Source organism: Sinohyriopsis cumingii, chromosome 17 (assembly GCF_028554795.1).
Source record: "Sinohyriopsis cumingii isolate HCF-2022 chromosome 17, ASM2855479v2, whole genome shotgun sequence".
Lineage (NCBI taxonomy): Eukaryota > Metazoa > Mollusca > Bivalvia > Unionida > Unionidae > Sinohyriopsis > Sinohyriopsis cumingii.
Genome location: NC_142977.1, coordinates 90,661,770 through 90,676,756, shown reverse-complemented (window position 1 = coordinate 90,676,756; position 14,987 = coordinate 90,661,770). Strand labels below are relative to the sequence as shown.

The window sequence follows — 14,987 nt, the reverse complement described above, 5'->3', positions numbered from 1 at the left end:
TTACTAAAGTACTGCCTCCACTTGGTGTGAGTGACATTTTCATTTATCAAAATTTCCTTACATATCATTAATTGCGGTGTGCTAGGAATGTCGTTTGGAAAGAAAATGTAAAAAGTTGTATGACCTATTTTTTAATTTGATATTTCATAGTGTTCATTAAAATTTCCAGGTACTATCTACCGTTTTCGATGTTAATATGAGCGATACATAAAAGTTTCCGTTACCAATTTTGATCACGATTTTCTTCAAGTTCAGCAAATAGGGATCAATGTTTGGGGTATTTTCTGGATTTAAAAATGGGATCCACGCCTGACCCTGCGTTATAAGCTGGTTCACGAGTTATCAGGGCACGAGTTATTGAGGGAGTGGTATAACATGTTGACTTTATACATATATAAATTATTAACAGGGTCACAGTTACTGTGTTTTAACTGTGTTGACTTTATACACATCAATAGACAGAGATTGATTGTTTCTGTGAATAACTATGCCTCTTCCTCAATAACTCATGCACAGTAGAGTCCAAAAACATGGACTGCACTATAAGTGAAGGCACGAGTTACAGAGGAGCCTTAAAAAACATTAAGAAGTGGATGCCATCCCACCTGGACGTTGAGAAAAACAAGGTTGGTGGGGTGGTGAGACGGTTAACAGTGCTGTTAAATGGCTACAAACTTGATTTTAATAGCATATGGAATAATTGTCAATAAAAAAAAACCTCTTTGCTATGAAGTTGTTTGCTTTTTTTGTATCATTTACCTTTATTTTCAAGTTTCAGAACCTCTGAAATATCATTAACAACATTTTTGAAGATGTTTCAGCAACCATCACATGTAGATGAAAACATTGCATATTAAAACACTGCAGTTTGTTGTTTTTGATTCAGAACCAAACAAGATTCCTTTTTCTCAAAAACTGGGAACATTTTTTTTTAAACAGCCATAAACATCAGAACTCTTATTTTTTTGCATTTTTCATATCAGTAAACTTTTCAAAATCCAAGCAGGGAGAGAGAATTAAAAGATTACTTCATACATTTGTTTAAGCCTTGTTTTCACTAAATATTGACTGATCTTTTGGGTCCAATATGCATGAAATTCTCAAGGGACATGCCATTTGTTACTGTGGTTCACCTTATTTTCCCCTGGATGTGCGCTCTTTGATGTTCTGGTCATTTGTGGCCAAAATGCACAGTAGCATAAGGTTAGTTTTAAGTAACAAGCAAGAAAGCCAGTGTGACTAATTAACAGGTGATCCTTATCATTGCATTTATCTTGTGAAAACAACTGGCCCTTCAACACAATTCAAAGAAACCATGTTCAACAGTGTGTGTTGTGTAAGCACCAGAAATTGATTGGTAAATAAATGATACCTTTTTGTGTTGTGACTAGCAGTGCCAAAATATGCAGTCTCATGCGACTTTACATGTGGCAACTATTTTTCCTATGTTTTATATCCCACCTTATTTCCTTATTCTCAACTTGAAAGGCATTTAACATTGTTTACTAAATAACATATTTATTATGAATTAGTTTTTTGAGGGCACATAAGCTGCATGGTTTGTTTCTTCATTGCATCTTTTAATTTAATGTTGGTATTTAATGTTTTTATATACAGTCCAGTAATGCCAGGTGTTCACTCTTGTAAATTTCTTTGGTGGGACTGGAGATGCTACAGCATTCACAGTAATCGTTCTTGGGATTGAAACTTATTGCAGCCAGTTTTATTGTTGTGGTTTCTGTTTTGTTGTGGTATATTTTGTGATTTCAGTATTGTTGTAGGGTTTATAAAATTCAAAAATTTACATGAATAATGTTTAAACCTTGCCATTCTATTTACTGAAGAAAAAATTCTTTGTAGTGTGATAATAATTATTGTGTCACAACAATATTCAAGGGTGATAAAATTGAACTTGACTTCTGTGGATTGCATAAGATATATTTATTTATGTAGGGAGATTTATTTTCTCTTGGAGTGAGAGTTGACAGGTATGATTTTTTTTAATTAGTAAAATAATGATGCTGTGATTGCCAGTAATTTTTGAGTGACAATTTATCAATTATGATTCTGATTTTCTTCATGTTAACAAATAAAGGTACATTTTGTTTAATTTTTAATTTAAAAAAAAAATGGGTCCACATCTGAACATGCATTATAAGAGGGTTTGTGACTTGTCGAGGGATTGGTTTATGTTGACTCCATGCACATCAATAGACAGGGTCACAGTTCTTATGGCCGACTATAGTGTATTCATGATACACATGTACATTGTTAATGTTCTTGTTTATACATTGGACTACATAGGCATTGTTTGTTTTGAACAGGGGAAACACCTTTGAATAAAGACTTATAAAATATTAAATAAATTTCATAAGAAATTATAAATTTGATGCCATTATCAACCTGTTTTACATTTAAGGAAGCAATTATCACATTTACTTTGCAAGATTTAAATATATAGGCACCAGATGTTTAATTTTTTAGTTTTCAGAGATCAGTGAGTGCCATTTTTGAGATGGTACATATTAATAATGAGTTACTTGCTGTGACTTTTGTTGATTTCATTTATCCATCTACTTAACCTTCGTGTTTGGTTTACTTAAAACAGTACTATGATCTAAGCTTCCTGATGTAACAGGATGAAGCCGCTTTTGGGATTATATTTAGCAACAATACTGAAAGCAGTTTCTGTAATAAGATGTTTATTTATAATGTAATCAAATAAGGAATGAATTCAATTCCGTTCACATGAGCATAAAGTTCAACAGTGGATTGAACAGAATGATAAGTTCAATGATGGATACAAGGAAATAATATTATTCCTTATTTGACCTAATTGGAACATGCAACTTCAGTGAGTAAGCAAACAAGAATCAACATATGGAACTTGTAAACAAATATGATTGATATATGGATCTCTCACCATGTATAATCAGTGCATAGATTTTATAAATAAAAATATGAAAAATGTATGGTTCATCCACAAGTTAGATGTATGTATATTGGTATTGGATTTTCACTCATATATAGTGATATTGAATAATACCCATTATAGTCATGCTGAATAATATTGATTCAAAGTCAAACATGTGTCTAATGACGTCCAGTTGACAGTCATGATGTATGTCCAATTCCACAGCTCTTGTTAAAAGGTAATTGAGCAATGAATTATGGCTGGCTTCTCCTGGTCTACTGAAGGATCCTTCAAGACCATTCTTATTCCAAACAGACCCATTAGTCCTGAACCTTTGGTCCCTCATTATAAGCATACCAATTCCATCACCTGTGCTAACGTCATCACTGACCACAGCATTTGGGTTACACAGAATATGCAACTGTATATGGTTCCATTGTAATCTGGTACATTTTTAAAAATATATAATGATATTTAGTGGAATACCATTTTATAAATGTAAATGTATCTCTAAATGGTTTTTGTCAGCAATATTGGTGTATCAGCCAGGTGAATTTTATAACAATTTTTGTTAGTTTTGCATTTTCTTGGCACATTGATATAAAAATCATCCAAATTTTAAGAAATAATTTAGAGGAATAAAGCCTCTGAAATGGTCATCTTAAGTAGAGATTTGGAAATAGATCATTTGGTACATCTTTCCATACTTCTTTTTGATTTGGCTTGAAAATATTCAATTTGGGGTTACCTGTATGTAGAATATTTTAACATGTTTGGGCAGAAAGGCACCAACTTCAGAGTGGCACCTAAATTAGAATAAAGTTGGTATGATGCATTTGGGTGTTGTTAATATACCAAGGTTAGAGATACTGTGATGGGTTTGGGTGTTGATAATACCTCCATTTTAGAGATGGTATAATGGGTTTGGGAGTTGATAATACCCCCATTTTTAGAGATTCCTTTCGGTGTTGATAATACTCTTTATGTAAAAGATAGTATGATGGGTTTGAGTGTTGATAATACCAGAGTGTTAGAGAAGATATGATGGGTTCGGGTGTTAATAATACCCCAGTGTTAGAGATGATGGCTTTGGGTGTTGATAATACCCCAACATTGGAGATGGTATGATGGGTTTGGTGTTGATAATACCCCAACATTAGAGATGATATGATGGGTTTGGGTGTTGATATCATCATAAAGTTAGAGATGGTATGATGGGTTTGAGTGTTGATAATGCCCCAGCGTTAGAGATAATATGATGGGTTTGTGTGTTAATAATACCCCAACATTAGAGATGATCGGTTTGGGTGTTGATAATAGCCCAACATTGGACATGGTATGATTGGTTTGGATGTTGATAATACCCCAGCGTTAGAGATGGTATGATGGGTGTTGGTTTTGATAATACCCTAACGTTAGAGATGATATGATGAGTTTGGGTGTTGATAATGCCCCCATTCTTAGAGTTGGTATAATTCCTTTGTTTGTTGATAATAACCTTTATGTAAAAGATAGTATGACGGCTTTGGATGTTGATAATACCCCAGCGTTAGAGATGATATGATGGGTTTGGGTGTTGATATTATCATGAAGTTAGAGATGGTATGATGGGTTTGAGTGTTAATAATACCCCAATGTTAGAGATATAATGGGTTTGGGTGTTGATAATACCTCAGTGTTAGAGATGATATGAGGGGTTTGGCTGTTGATAATATCCCAGTGTTAGAGATATAATGGGTTTGGGTGTTGATAATACCCCAGTGTTAGAGATGATATGATGGTTTTGGGTGTTAATAATACCCCAGCATTAGAGATATAATGGGTTTGGGTGTTGATAATACCCCAATGTTAGAGATGGTATGATGGGTTTGGGTGTTCATAATACCCCAACATTAGAGATGATGAGTTTGGGTGTTGATAATGCCCCCATTTTTAGAGTTGGTATAATTCCTTTGTTTGTTGATAATACCCTTTATGTAAAAGATAGTATGATGGCTTTGGATGTTGATAATACCCCAGCGTTAGAGATGATATGATGGGTTTGGGTGTTGATATTATCATGAAGTTAGAGATGGTATGATGGGTTTGAGTGTTAATAATACCCCAATGTTAGAGATGATATGAGGGGTTTGGCTGTTGATAATATCCCAGTGTTAGAGATATAATGGGTTTGGGTGTTGATAATACCCCAGTGTTAGAGATGATATGATGGTTTTGGGTGTTAATAATACCCCAGCATTAGAGATATAATGGGTTTGGGTGTTGATAATACCCCAATGTTAGAGATGGTATGATGGGTTTGGGTGTTCATAATACCCCAACATTAGAGATGATGAGTTTGGGTGTTGATAATGCCCCCATTTTTAGAGTTGGTATAATTCCTTTGTTTGTTGATAATACCCTTTATGTAAAAGATAGTATGATGGCTTTGGATGTTGATAATACCCCAGCGTTAGAGATGATATGATGGGTTTGGGTGTTGATATTATCATGAAGTTAGAGATGGTATGATGGGTTTGAGTGTTAATAATACCCCAATGTTAGAGATATAATGGGTTTGGGTGTTGATAATACCTCAGTGTTAGAGATGATATGAGGGGTTTGGCTGTTGATAATATCCCAGTGTTAGAGATATAATGGGTTTGGGTGTTGATAATACCCCAGTGTTAGAGATGATATGATGGTTTTGGGTGTTAATAATACCCCAGCATTAGAGATATAATGGGTTTGGGTGTTGATAATACCCCAATGTTAGAGATGGTATGATGGGTTTGGGTGTTCATAATACCCCAACATTAGAGATGATGAGTTTGGGTGTTGATAATGCCCCCATTTTTAGAGTTGGTATAATTCCTTTGTTTGTTGATAATACCCTTTATGTAAAAGATAGTATGATGGCTTTGAATGTTGATAATACCCCAACATTAGAGATGATATGATGGGTTTGGCTGTTAGTAATACTTCAGTGTTAGAGATGATATGATGGTTTTGGGTGCTGATAAAACCCCAATGTTAGATGGGTGTTGATAATACTGAAGTTAGAATAAGTATGGTATGATGGGTGTTGATAATACCAAAGTTAGAATAAATATAGTATGATGGGTGTTGATTATGCTAAAGTTAGAATAAATATAGTATGATGGCTGTTGATTATACTAAAGTTAGAATAAATATGATATGATGGGTGTTGATAATACTGAAGTTAGAATAAATATGGTATGATGGGTGTTGATAATACTAAAGTTAGAATAAATATGGTATGATGGGTGTTGATAATACTGAAGTGAGAATAAGTATGGTATGATGGGTGTTGATAATACTAAAGTTAGAATAAATATGGTATGATGGGTGTTGATAATACCAAAGTTAGAATAAATATGGTATGATGGGTGTTGATAATACCAAAGTTAGAATAAATATGGTATGATGGGTGTTGATTATACCAAAGTTAGAATAAATATGGTATGATGGGTGTTGATTATACTAAAGTTAGAATAAATATGGTATGATGGGTGTTGATAATACTGAAGTTAGAATAAATATGGTATGATGGGTGTTGATAATACCAAAGTTAGAATAAGTATGGTATGATGGGTGTTGATAATACCAAAGTTAGAATAAATATGGTATGATGGTTTTTGATAATATTGAAGTTGGAATAAATATAGTATGATGGGTCTTGATAATACCAAAGTTAGAATAAATATGTTACGATGGGTGTTGATAATATCCTGTGGTTAGAATATACTGTAGTTGTATTCATGCAACACAAGGTGATTGAAACTGAATTCCCCCTTTATGAATGAAAGGTTTTCTCAAAAGTCATTAATGATTGTTGATTTTGTCCCAGTATAAAAATTATTGACATGATAGGTGTGGAAATATGAGACTTTTCCCATTTATGTTTGTCTTCATTTTTGCTTTTGATGACTTTTTTTAGGTATGAGATGGGCCTGTCTGGGACTCTAGAAGAAATAGTGAATAGCAGTGGGGAAGGTATGTTTTAGGCTGGTGCAGTAGCCAATTTTTGAAAGCTATCCAGTGAATTCTGTATATGTGACTAGAGAAAACCATACATTTTCATGAAGACATATCAGTATGTAGACAGAGAAGTATACAAACATTATTAACTAGATAGACATTATATAACCACAGAAGTATCACACAAATATCAACTGAAACATTTTCAGAGGGATATAGAGTCTTATGAACTTACGTTTACAAGATCACAAATTATTATATACTCATTTTTATTTTTCTACATTAATTCAACAGTCCAAACTGTGCATTATTTCTCCATTACTTCATACTACACATTAGCTATCACAACATGCTGCCAAGTTAGTGATACTATGCATATATGAGTGCTTAGTTGTATTTTTTGGCTGATTTGCATATCGTTAAGTATTCCTCCATAATGAATAGAAATGAAACTTCCGTATTTCGTGTATTTTTCGTACCCTTTAAGTTTCATACACAATCCAGTTATCAAAATAGTAATTATTTAAATGTACACCACTCACTCTAATACTTGCACCCTGATAACATGTGAACCTACTTATAACATGGGGTCAGGTGTGGATCCCATTTTTTTACCAGAAAATACCTCCCAAAAAATGATACCTATTTATTGAAGTTGAAGAAAATCATGATCAAAATTGCTAACTGAAATGTTGATATATCACTCGTTTTATGGTTGAAAACAGTAGAGGACCTGGAAATTTTATTCAGCATTTTGAAATTACCTGCTTTTCATAAGAAGTCATATAATTGGTTACATTTTCTTTCCAAATGACGTTCTTAGTACATTATAATGAATGATATTCAAGGAAATTTCAATCAAAGAAACTGTCATGCCTGGAGTAGGCAGTACATAAATAATTAAATATTAAATTAAAAACATTTTTATTCCGTGAAATTGTGTTTTGATTCATCTTTTAGATCCTCTTAAGTGTAGTCATCATGAATGCAAAGTGTATTTAAACGTAAAATGTGTTAGCTATGTCCGCAGGCGTTTCTCTGACAACCCAATTAAGTCTCGACCATGTTTTGATATCTGACTTGCGGAAGTATTGGTTGAATTTTTGCACAGAATTAAAACCTGATATCCTTTATATTATCATGTCAGTGATGTCTTTTGAATCAAATAAAGGAGGTTGAATAAACGGAAAGTTAAAAGGCACGCAAATCCATCCTACTTAAAATCTAGCTGCCCCTGGTTGTATGTCAGGTTAACTCGCTTCATTTGATCAGTCAAAAACGGTTATAAATGTTATTGTGTCTGTAACATAAACTACCTTAATTTAACCGACTCATTCATAATTGTGATCAAAGATAGCAAGGCAGCCAAGTGAAATGGATACTTTGCAAAATAAAGATAAACACCATTGTGGGCAAGCGAGTTTCAGAGAATTCCTGAACTGGCTCTTACATATAGCAACAAGGATGATAAGAAGTTTCACTTTCACTTCCAATGAAATCATGACATAAATATTATATTAAATGAACAATACAAAATTTGAGTTTCAACGTAGACAACTGTCTCACGAAATAAATGTTGCTAGTTGTTTACAAAAAAGGAATCTTGTTTAGTGGTGTATCCAGTGTTTCCCTTTACGCACATTTGTGCGTCAGGGACACACGCTGGAGAAAATTGATGCACACATTTTGTTGCCATGCATTTTTTTTAACGCAAAGGATTCACATAATGCGATCAGGATTTATTTAATATCCAAAGCATTGGATTAGGGATGGCATCTTGTATAATTCGAGCATAGGCATTGACTAGTTCCCCATTTGTATAGCAGAGTGCAACGCAGGGAACACATGAAACAAGGAACCAGACTAGCATAGGCAATGTTATGATGGAGTAGCTTCCCCATATCTCGTGAGCACTCAAGCGATTTCTGTCGAGCTCAGCTAGATGTCATCTAGATGTTTAAGCTCAATGCTTGTTGCACTAGCAATTGATCTCCAGATTAAAACATCCTGCACTAAGAATTATTAACGAAGAAATTGAAAGAAGCAGAACACAAAAGAGTAACTGTGGCTCTAACTTTAATGAAAAATGGAGAAAATAATTCCCTTGACTGGAATACGACACATCCTTTAGGATTACCGGTGTGACTTCTGATCGTGTGATTGCAAGACTGCAAAAGTGAATAATCCTTTCATGACAGGGTTTAAGAATTTTAAAAAATCTGCCCTCGTTCGCCACAAGATATCTGGAGAACACATATATCCCAATACATTCTTTCACAACAAAGAAATCAGTAATCTTTCGGAGACAAAGGCATTATTTGGATTACAAAGTCAGGGGTCGTTGCAGATTTTGTTGGTTTTTAACCTTGCTGCAATAAAAGAAAGATCTTAAAGTTCAAGTGTAGCTTATTAGAAAGAAGATTAATCATTAGCATTTCTGATTTTTGGATAAATTTGTTCTAGGATGAAGTACGATGAAACCGATGATAGTACACATTAACTCCCATTTGATTAAAAAGATTTATTAGGCTTTTTATATTGGCTTGTATGTAATGTGTTGGTCTATAATATTGCTTCAAAAGGATTATAAGGAGACTTAAAAGTACGACTTTAAAAGAAGAATGAAGTAATAAAATTATTTGTTGAATGGACAAGGCATTTGTTTGTTAATTGTGCATTTTGGTTTATTTATATGTTTAGAGAGAGAGAGTATGTTGTGCAAGTCGCAATATCCTATTTGAAGCTGAAAAAGTATGAGTCAGATGAAAATGTATCAGTACATTATTTGACCCCCACTTCTGACACCAAGTTTTTTTTTCTAACCCTCAATTTTACACCCCTGGGGGGATACACTGTGTATCAGCAGTTAGTCCATTTCCCGATACTCCGACTCTTGACTTGGCATTATACTATTGTATACCACTCAGGGAACCAGACTAATCAACAAAGTGAAAAGCAGTGATGTAGTACACAGATGTTTTCATGTATGCATGATGATTGTTGAAACCAGTTGGAACGATCTTTCACATGTTGGCCATTTTGAAAATAAATGTTACTTACACAGAATAACAAACAACTTCATTAGAAAAAGCACATTACTGGCAATTATTATTGAAGTGAATGTAGAACGAGGATTCAGTCATCAAACAGCCCAGTTCCCTAACCCAAACCAAGCCCCCAAACCCCCTCAGTTTCTTCGAAGTATAGCCTAAGCAGATTTTTTTAAAATTTTGGAGCTCCCTTGGTAACTCGCGCCCTAGCTTATAGTGTGGTTTATGTTTGTGGACCCCGTTGTGTGTGAGTTATTGAGGGAGAGCTGTATCATAATTTTTCATACATATCACTTTGTATTTTTCGAAAATATCCATTAAATTATTGGACATAAAATTTCTACTAAGAAGATTTATGTTTGCAAAATGGATCAAAAAATACTGTATTGCCATTTGTTTTTACGAAATGTAATACTTAATTGTTGGTGAGAAAATACAATGGTTGATGCATAAGCATGGGTACCTGCAGCATAGGTTAAGGGGGATCACATGAGGACACCCACCCCACCCCCCACCCCGAAATCATACTGCAAATATATATATTCCGACAAGTTTCAAATGAAGCTGAAAATATGTCAAAAGATTCAGTTCAAAACACTTAGTAAATATTAGCTTTAGTTTCAGACTGCTTACTATACTACCACTCCAGGCCGTGATTGACCCCACCCCCAGCAAAAATTCCTGTGGGCGCCCATGTGCATAATAGACAAAGGACTTCACAGACCATACCTTTAAATATTATTGTTAATTAGTTTCTTTATTAAGTCCGTCACTGTAACAAAACACCACATGCAATTTTAAACAAGTTCGGAATCCCTTTGATGTTTTCTTATCCAACAATAATTACATCTCAGTACATACTAAAGTGAAGACCACAGACCATTGGTCAACTAGTCTTATTGCTTTGTTATAGTCATACAAACATAAAATATAAAAACCATGTCATTTTGCTTTGTAAATTTGATAGTCACGGACTTCATTAAATCGATTCGTACATATACATATACTATCTTTTAAGTGCTTGTTCAGTTTTATCTTGGATATAATTAACATTTTATTGCAAATCTATTCTGTGATATACCCACTATTATCTGCAGCGTGCTGCTCACACACCTGAGGGGCCCGAGTGGCCGAGTGGTCTAAAGCGCTCTCCGTCATGGATCACTGCCATCTCACCTTTATCTGTGTAGGTTCGAGTCTCAGGCTCGGCCAATGTGGATATGTGAGAAAGCTTGCCGGTAGCTTCTCATGGGTCGGTGGTTCTTTCCGGGGTTTTCCCGGGTTCTTCCTCCACCAATAATACTGGCCGCATTGTATAGCCTATCTTGTGCTGAAAAATGGCGTTAAACCCTATAACAACAACAACAACAACTCACCTGCATGACATCCTCTGCCAGTGCTGGGATGAGGGTGCAGTGCATCAGGACATGAGAGATGTCAACATCATAACCCTGTACAAGAAAAATGGTGACAGAAGTGACTGCGACAACTACAAGGGGCATATTCCTTCTCATCATCGTGGGTAAAGTCTTCGCATATGTCATCCTGAACAGACCGCAGACGCTTGCTGACAGAGTGTATCCTGAGTCACAGTGCAGGTTCCGCACAGAGAGGTCCACAATTGATATAATCTTCTCCATCAGGCAACTGTAGGAGAAATGCAGAGAATAACACAGACCCCTCTTCCTGGCCTTTATATACCTCACCAAGGCATTTGATCTGGTCAGCAGGGACTTACTCTTCACAATCCTGGCAAAGATTGGATGCCCTCCAAAGCTGCTAAGCATGATCCAGTCCTTCCACGATGATGTGAAAGGCACAGTACAGTACAGTGGCAGTAATGTCCAACCCCTTCAACATCTGCAGCAGAGTGAAAGAGGGCTGCGTCCTTGCCCCCATGCTCTTCTGCATCTTCTTCGCTGTCCTGCTCAAGCACGCCTTTGGGATGTCCACAGAAAGGATCTACCTGCACATTAGATCAGATGGCAGACTGCTCGACGTGGCATGACTGAAGGCACAGAGCAAAGTGCGTGGAGCAACTATCAGGGACATGGTCTTCACAGACGATGCTGCTATAGCCACTTACACAGAAGCTGAGCTACAGTGCCTGATGGAATGCTTTACTAAAGCATGCAATGTGTTTGGGTTGACTATCAGCCTAAAGAAAACAAACGTGATGGCTCAGGATGCAGACCCTTAAGCATCATCATCAAGAACTATGAACTTGAGGTAGTCAGTCAGTTCACATACCTCAGCTCTACCATTACCAACAACCTCTCACTCGATGCTGAGCTCAACAGTCAGATTGGAAAAGCATCAACAACTCTCGCCAGGTTGTTGCAGAGAAAGTGGAACAACAACATTCTGACCCTGAACACTAAGATATCCGTGTACCATGCCTGCATGCCAAGCACTCTCCTGTACACCAGTGAAACCTGGACTCTGTATTCCTCACAAGAGAAAAGACTGAGTGTCTTTCACATGCAATGTCTCCAACGCATACTCTGGATCACCTGGAGTGATTGAGTAACAAGCAACGAGGTGCTTGAATGTGCCAAGATTCCCAGCATGGTCACATTCCTCCTCCAATGTCACATCAGATGGTTGGGCCATGTACGTCAGATGACTGATGGATCCCCAAAGATATTCGTTATTTGAAACTTGCCTCTGGCAAAAGTTCAATCAGATGGCCACATCTCCGCTTCAAGGATGTCTGCAAGTGTGACATGAAATCCCTTGACATCGATGTCAACACCTGGGAAGATCTTGCTCTAGACAGGTCCCACTGGCGACATGCTCTGATCACTGGTCTGAAAGCAGGCGAGGACAAGCTGTGCTTGCTAGCTGATGAAAAGTGATCTCAGAGGAAGAAGAAGAAAAAGCAACCCACACCATACTCAACCTTAAAGTGCAGCAAGGACTGCCACTCCCATGTAGGGCTCCATAACCACAGCAGACGCTGCACAACCACCAACTGGGACATCTCTCATGGGTGCACTTCCATCGTCTCTCGAGACTAAGGGATGCCAACCACTACCTTTGAATGGAAGTTTTGAATTTGCTTATTTCTGCACTTCTAATATCATGAAGTATTGCTCATGAAAAAATCATTCATAGTTTCCAGTACAAATGAAGTAACCTATCTATTGTATGGGAGAAAATAACATGGGATCCGCAAATTGAAAGAAAGAGAAGCACAGAAAATGTTGCGGAGATAGAACTTAGGAGGTAATTCAAGAATAAAACAATAAAATCAAGTATGTCCCATATATATTCGCTAATATATATCAACTCAGCTATAAGTTGTTCCCCCCTCCCCTTTAAGGGCTACAAAAAACCAATTTCTTGTAGAAGTCAGAGTATTTTGCAAGTCAGTTCTGCCTGAAGGGGTGATATTTCATCAATGAGTCAGAGTTGCACTTGAAAGTGGAAAAAAAGAAAAAGAAAAACTGGATAGATAGATAACGACAAAACAGGTGTAAAATACAGTTATATTATTGAGTGGAATATGTCACAGATATAATTGACAGCTTACGTTTTTTTCTAATTAAGTCCATTAAAGTCCATGATACTTGAAATTTTAAATCATATTTCTCCTTTAAATACGTTTCCCAATCATGTTACATTAGGAATATTAGCCTGCTACCTAGTGAATCCAGCCCAACTAAAAGACGAAAATTGGCCTTTTCTGTCTAGTTCAGTAAACAAAGGCCAATAACTCTTGCCAGGTGTCGCTAGTTTTTAGTTTTGCTGCTGTGCTGGCTAACATCATCCAGTTTATCCTCCATCAATCCAAGCCATTTTTTTTATTCTAATTGACTCATCCAACATTCTTTTTGGATTAATTGTGTGGTTTAATCATTCTGCATAGCTGCCATCCCTCACAAATTTGGCATGAATTTCATGACTTTTTCATCGATTCACAGATTCACACTGCAACCAAAAATTCACAAATTCTCCAATTCTCAATTATTTTAAATCTTTAATAAAATGACCAATTTCCTGTTAAGCAATAGTCATGAAACGGCTGAAACGGTCCAGTACTGCTGGTCGCGATATTAGTAGAACTACAGCCGATTGGTACAGTTGGCCCGGTGGCAAGCATTTTAGCCTATTTTAATCTATATGTATAAGAGTAGTTTTCCAAATGCTTTTGAGAGAAACTGGGGCCTAACCAGAATTTGCTTCATGCATGTGTCACCAATACAGATTTGAACAATTAACATGATAATACAAAGGAGGCCAGCTTTTAAATTCAGTGCTTCAGTAAAACAGATACTTCTGCAAAAATTAGGTTCTCAGAGAAATGCTTGCAGACATGGCTGTTATGGTAAACTGATACATTTTACATTTAAATACACTTTGCATTTTGATGATTATACATGTGTCACCAATACAGATTTGAACTACTGTTGGCATCACATCTAAGATCTTGAAAATGGCTTCACCACCAAGGAAAAAGAAATGCATTGCTCAAAAAGTGAAGTTTAATTTGGAATATACCAAAAACTGGCTGTGCATTCAGCCATCAAACATTGATATACATCATGCTTTTCGTACAGTGCGCCACAAATTTTAGTATTGGGCATGGTGGCAGAGACGATGTGAGGAGGCACATCAGTCGCAAAAAAACACGTAGAGGTTGGGAAAATTAAGAATTTGCAGATTTCAGCTCTGGAATATTTTAAGCCATCAATGGAAGACATGCAGGCTACCAACGGTGAAGTATTATTTGTGAGTTTTCTTGTTGAACACAATCTACCTTTATCAGTAGTCCTACAATGTAAGACATAGCACATGTTGGTTTTGTTTTAGTGCTGTGTCTTACTATCCAAATAACGGCCTTGTATGGCATGTTCTGATGTCAAAGTTTCAGGAATATCTCACACATTTGGCAGCATATATTGACAATCTTCCACTAATTTATGTGGAATTAATATACTTACTGTGCTGTCTTTATCCTGGCGGAATGAAAATATGACAGTGGCAAATGGGCACATTTTCATGTTCCATTTACATGCATTTGAATTTGTTGCAATGCG

General features: G+C 36.1%; 1 protein-coding gene across 1 annotated transcript in view; it reads left to right on the top strand.

The window, feature by feature from the left end:
- The window catches only part of LOC149779403 (aladin-like), a 121,120-nt gene that overhangs the window by 35,851 nt on the left and 70,282 nt on the right, over nucleotides 1-14,987 (top strand). The window contains exon 4 of the mRNA XM_089940068.1: nucleotides 6,855-6,910. Coding sequence (XP_089796194.1) covers nucleotides 6,855-6,910 — 56 coding nt within the window. The remainder of the gene's footprint in view (nucleotides 1-6,854; nucleotides 6,911-14,987) is intronic.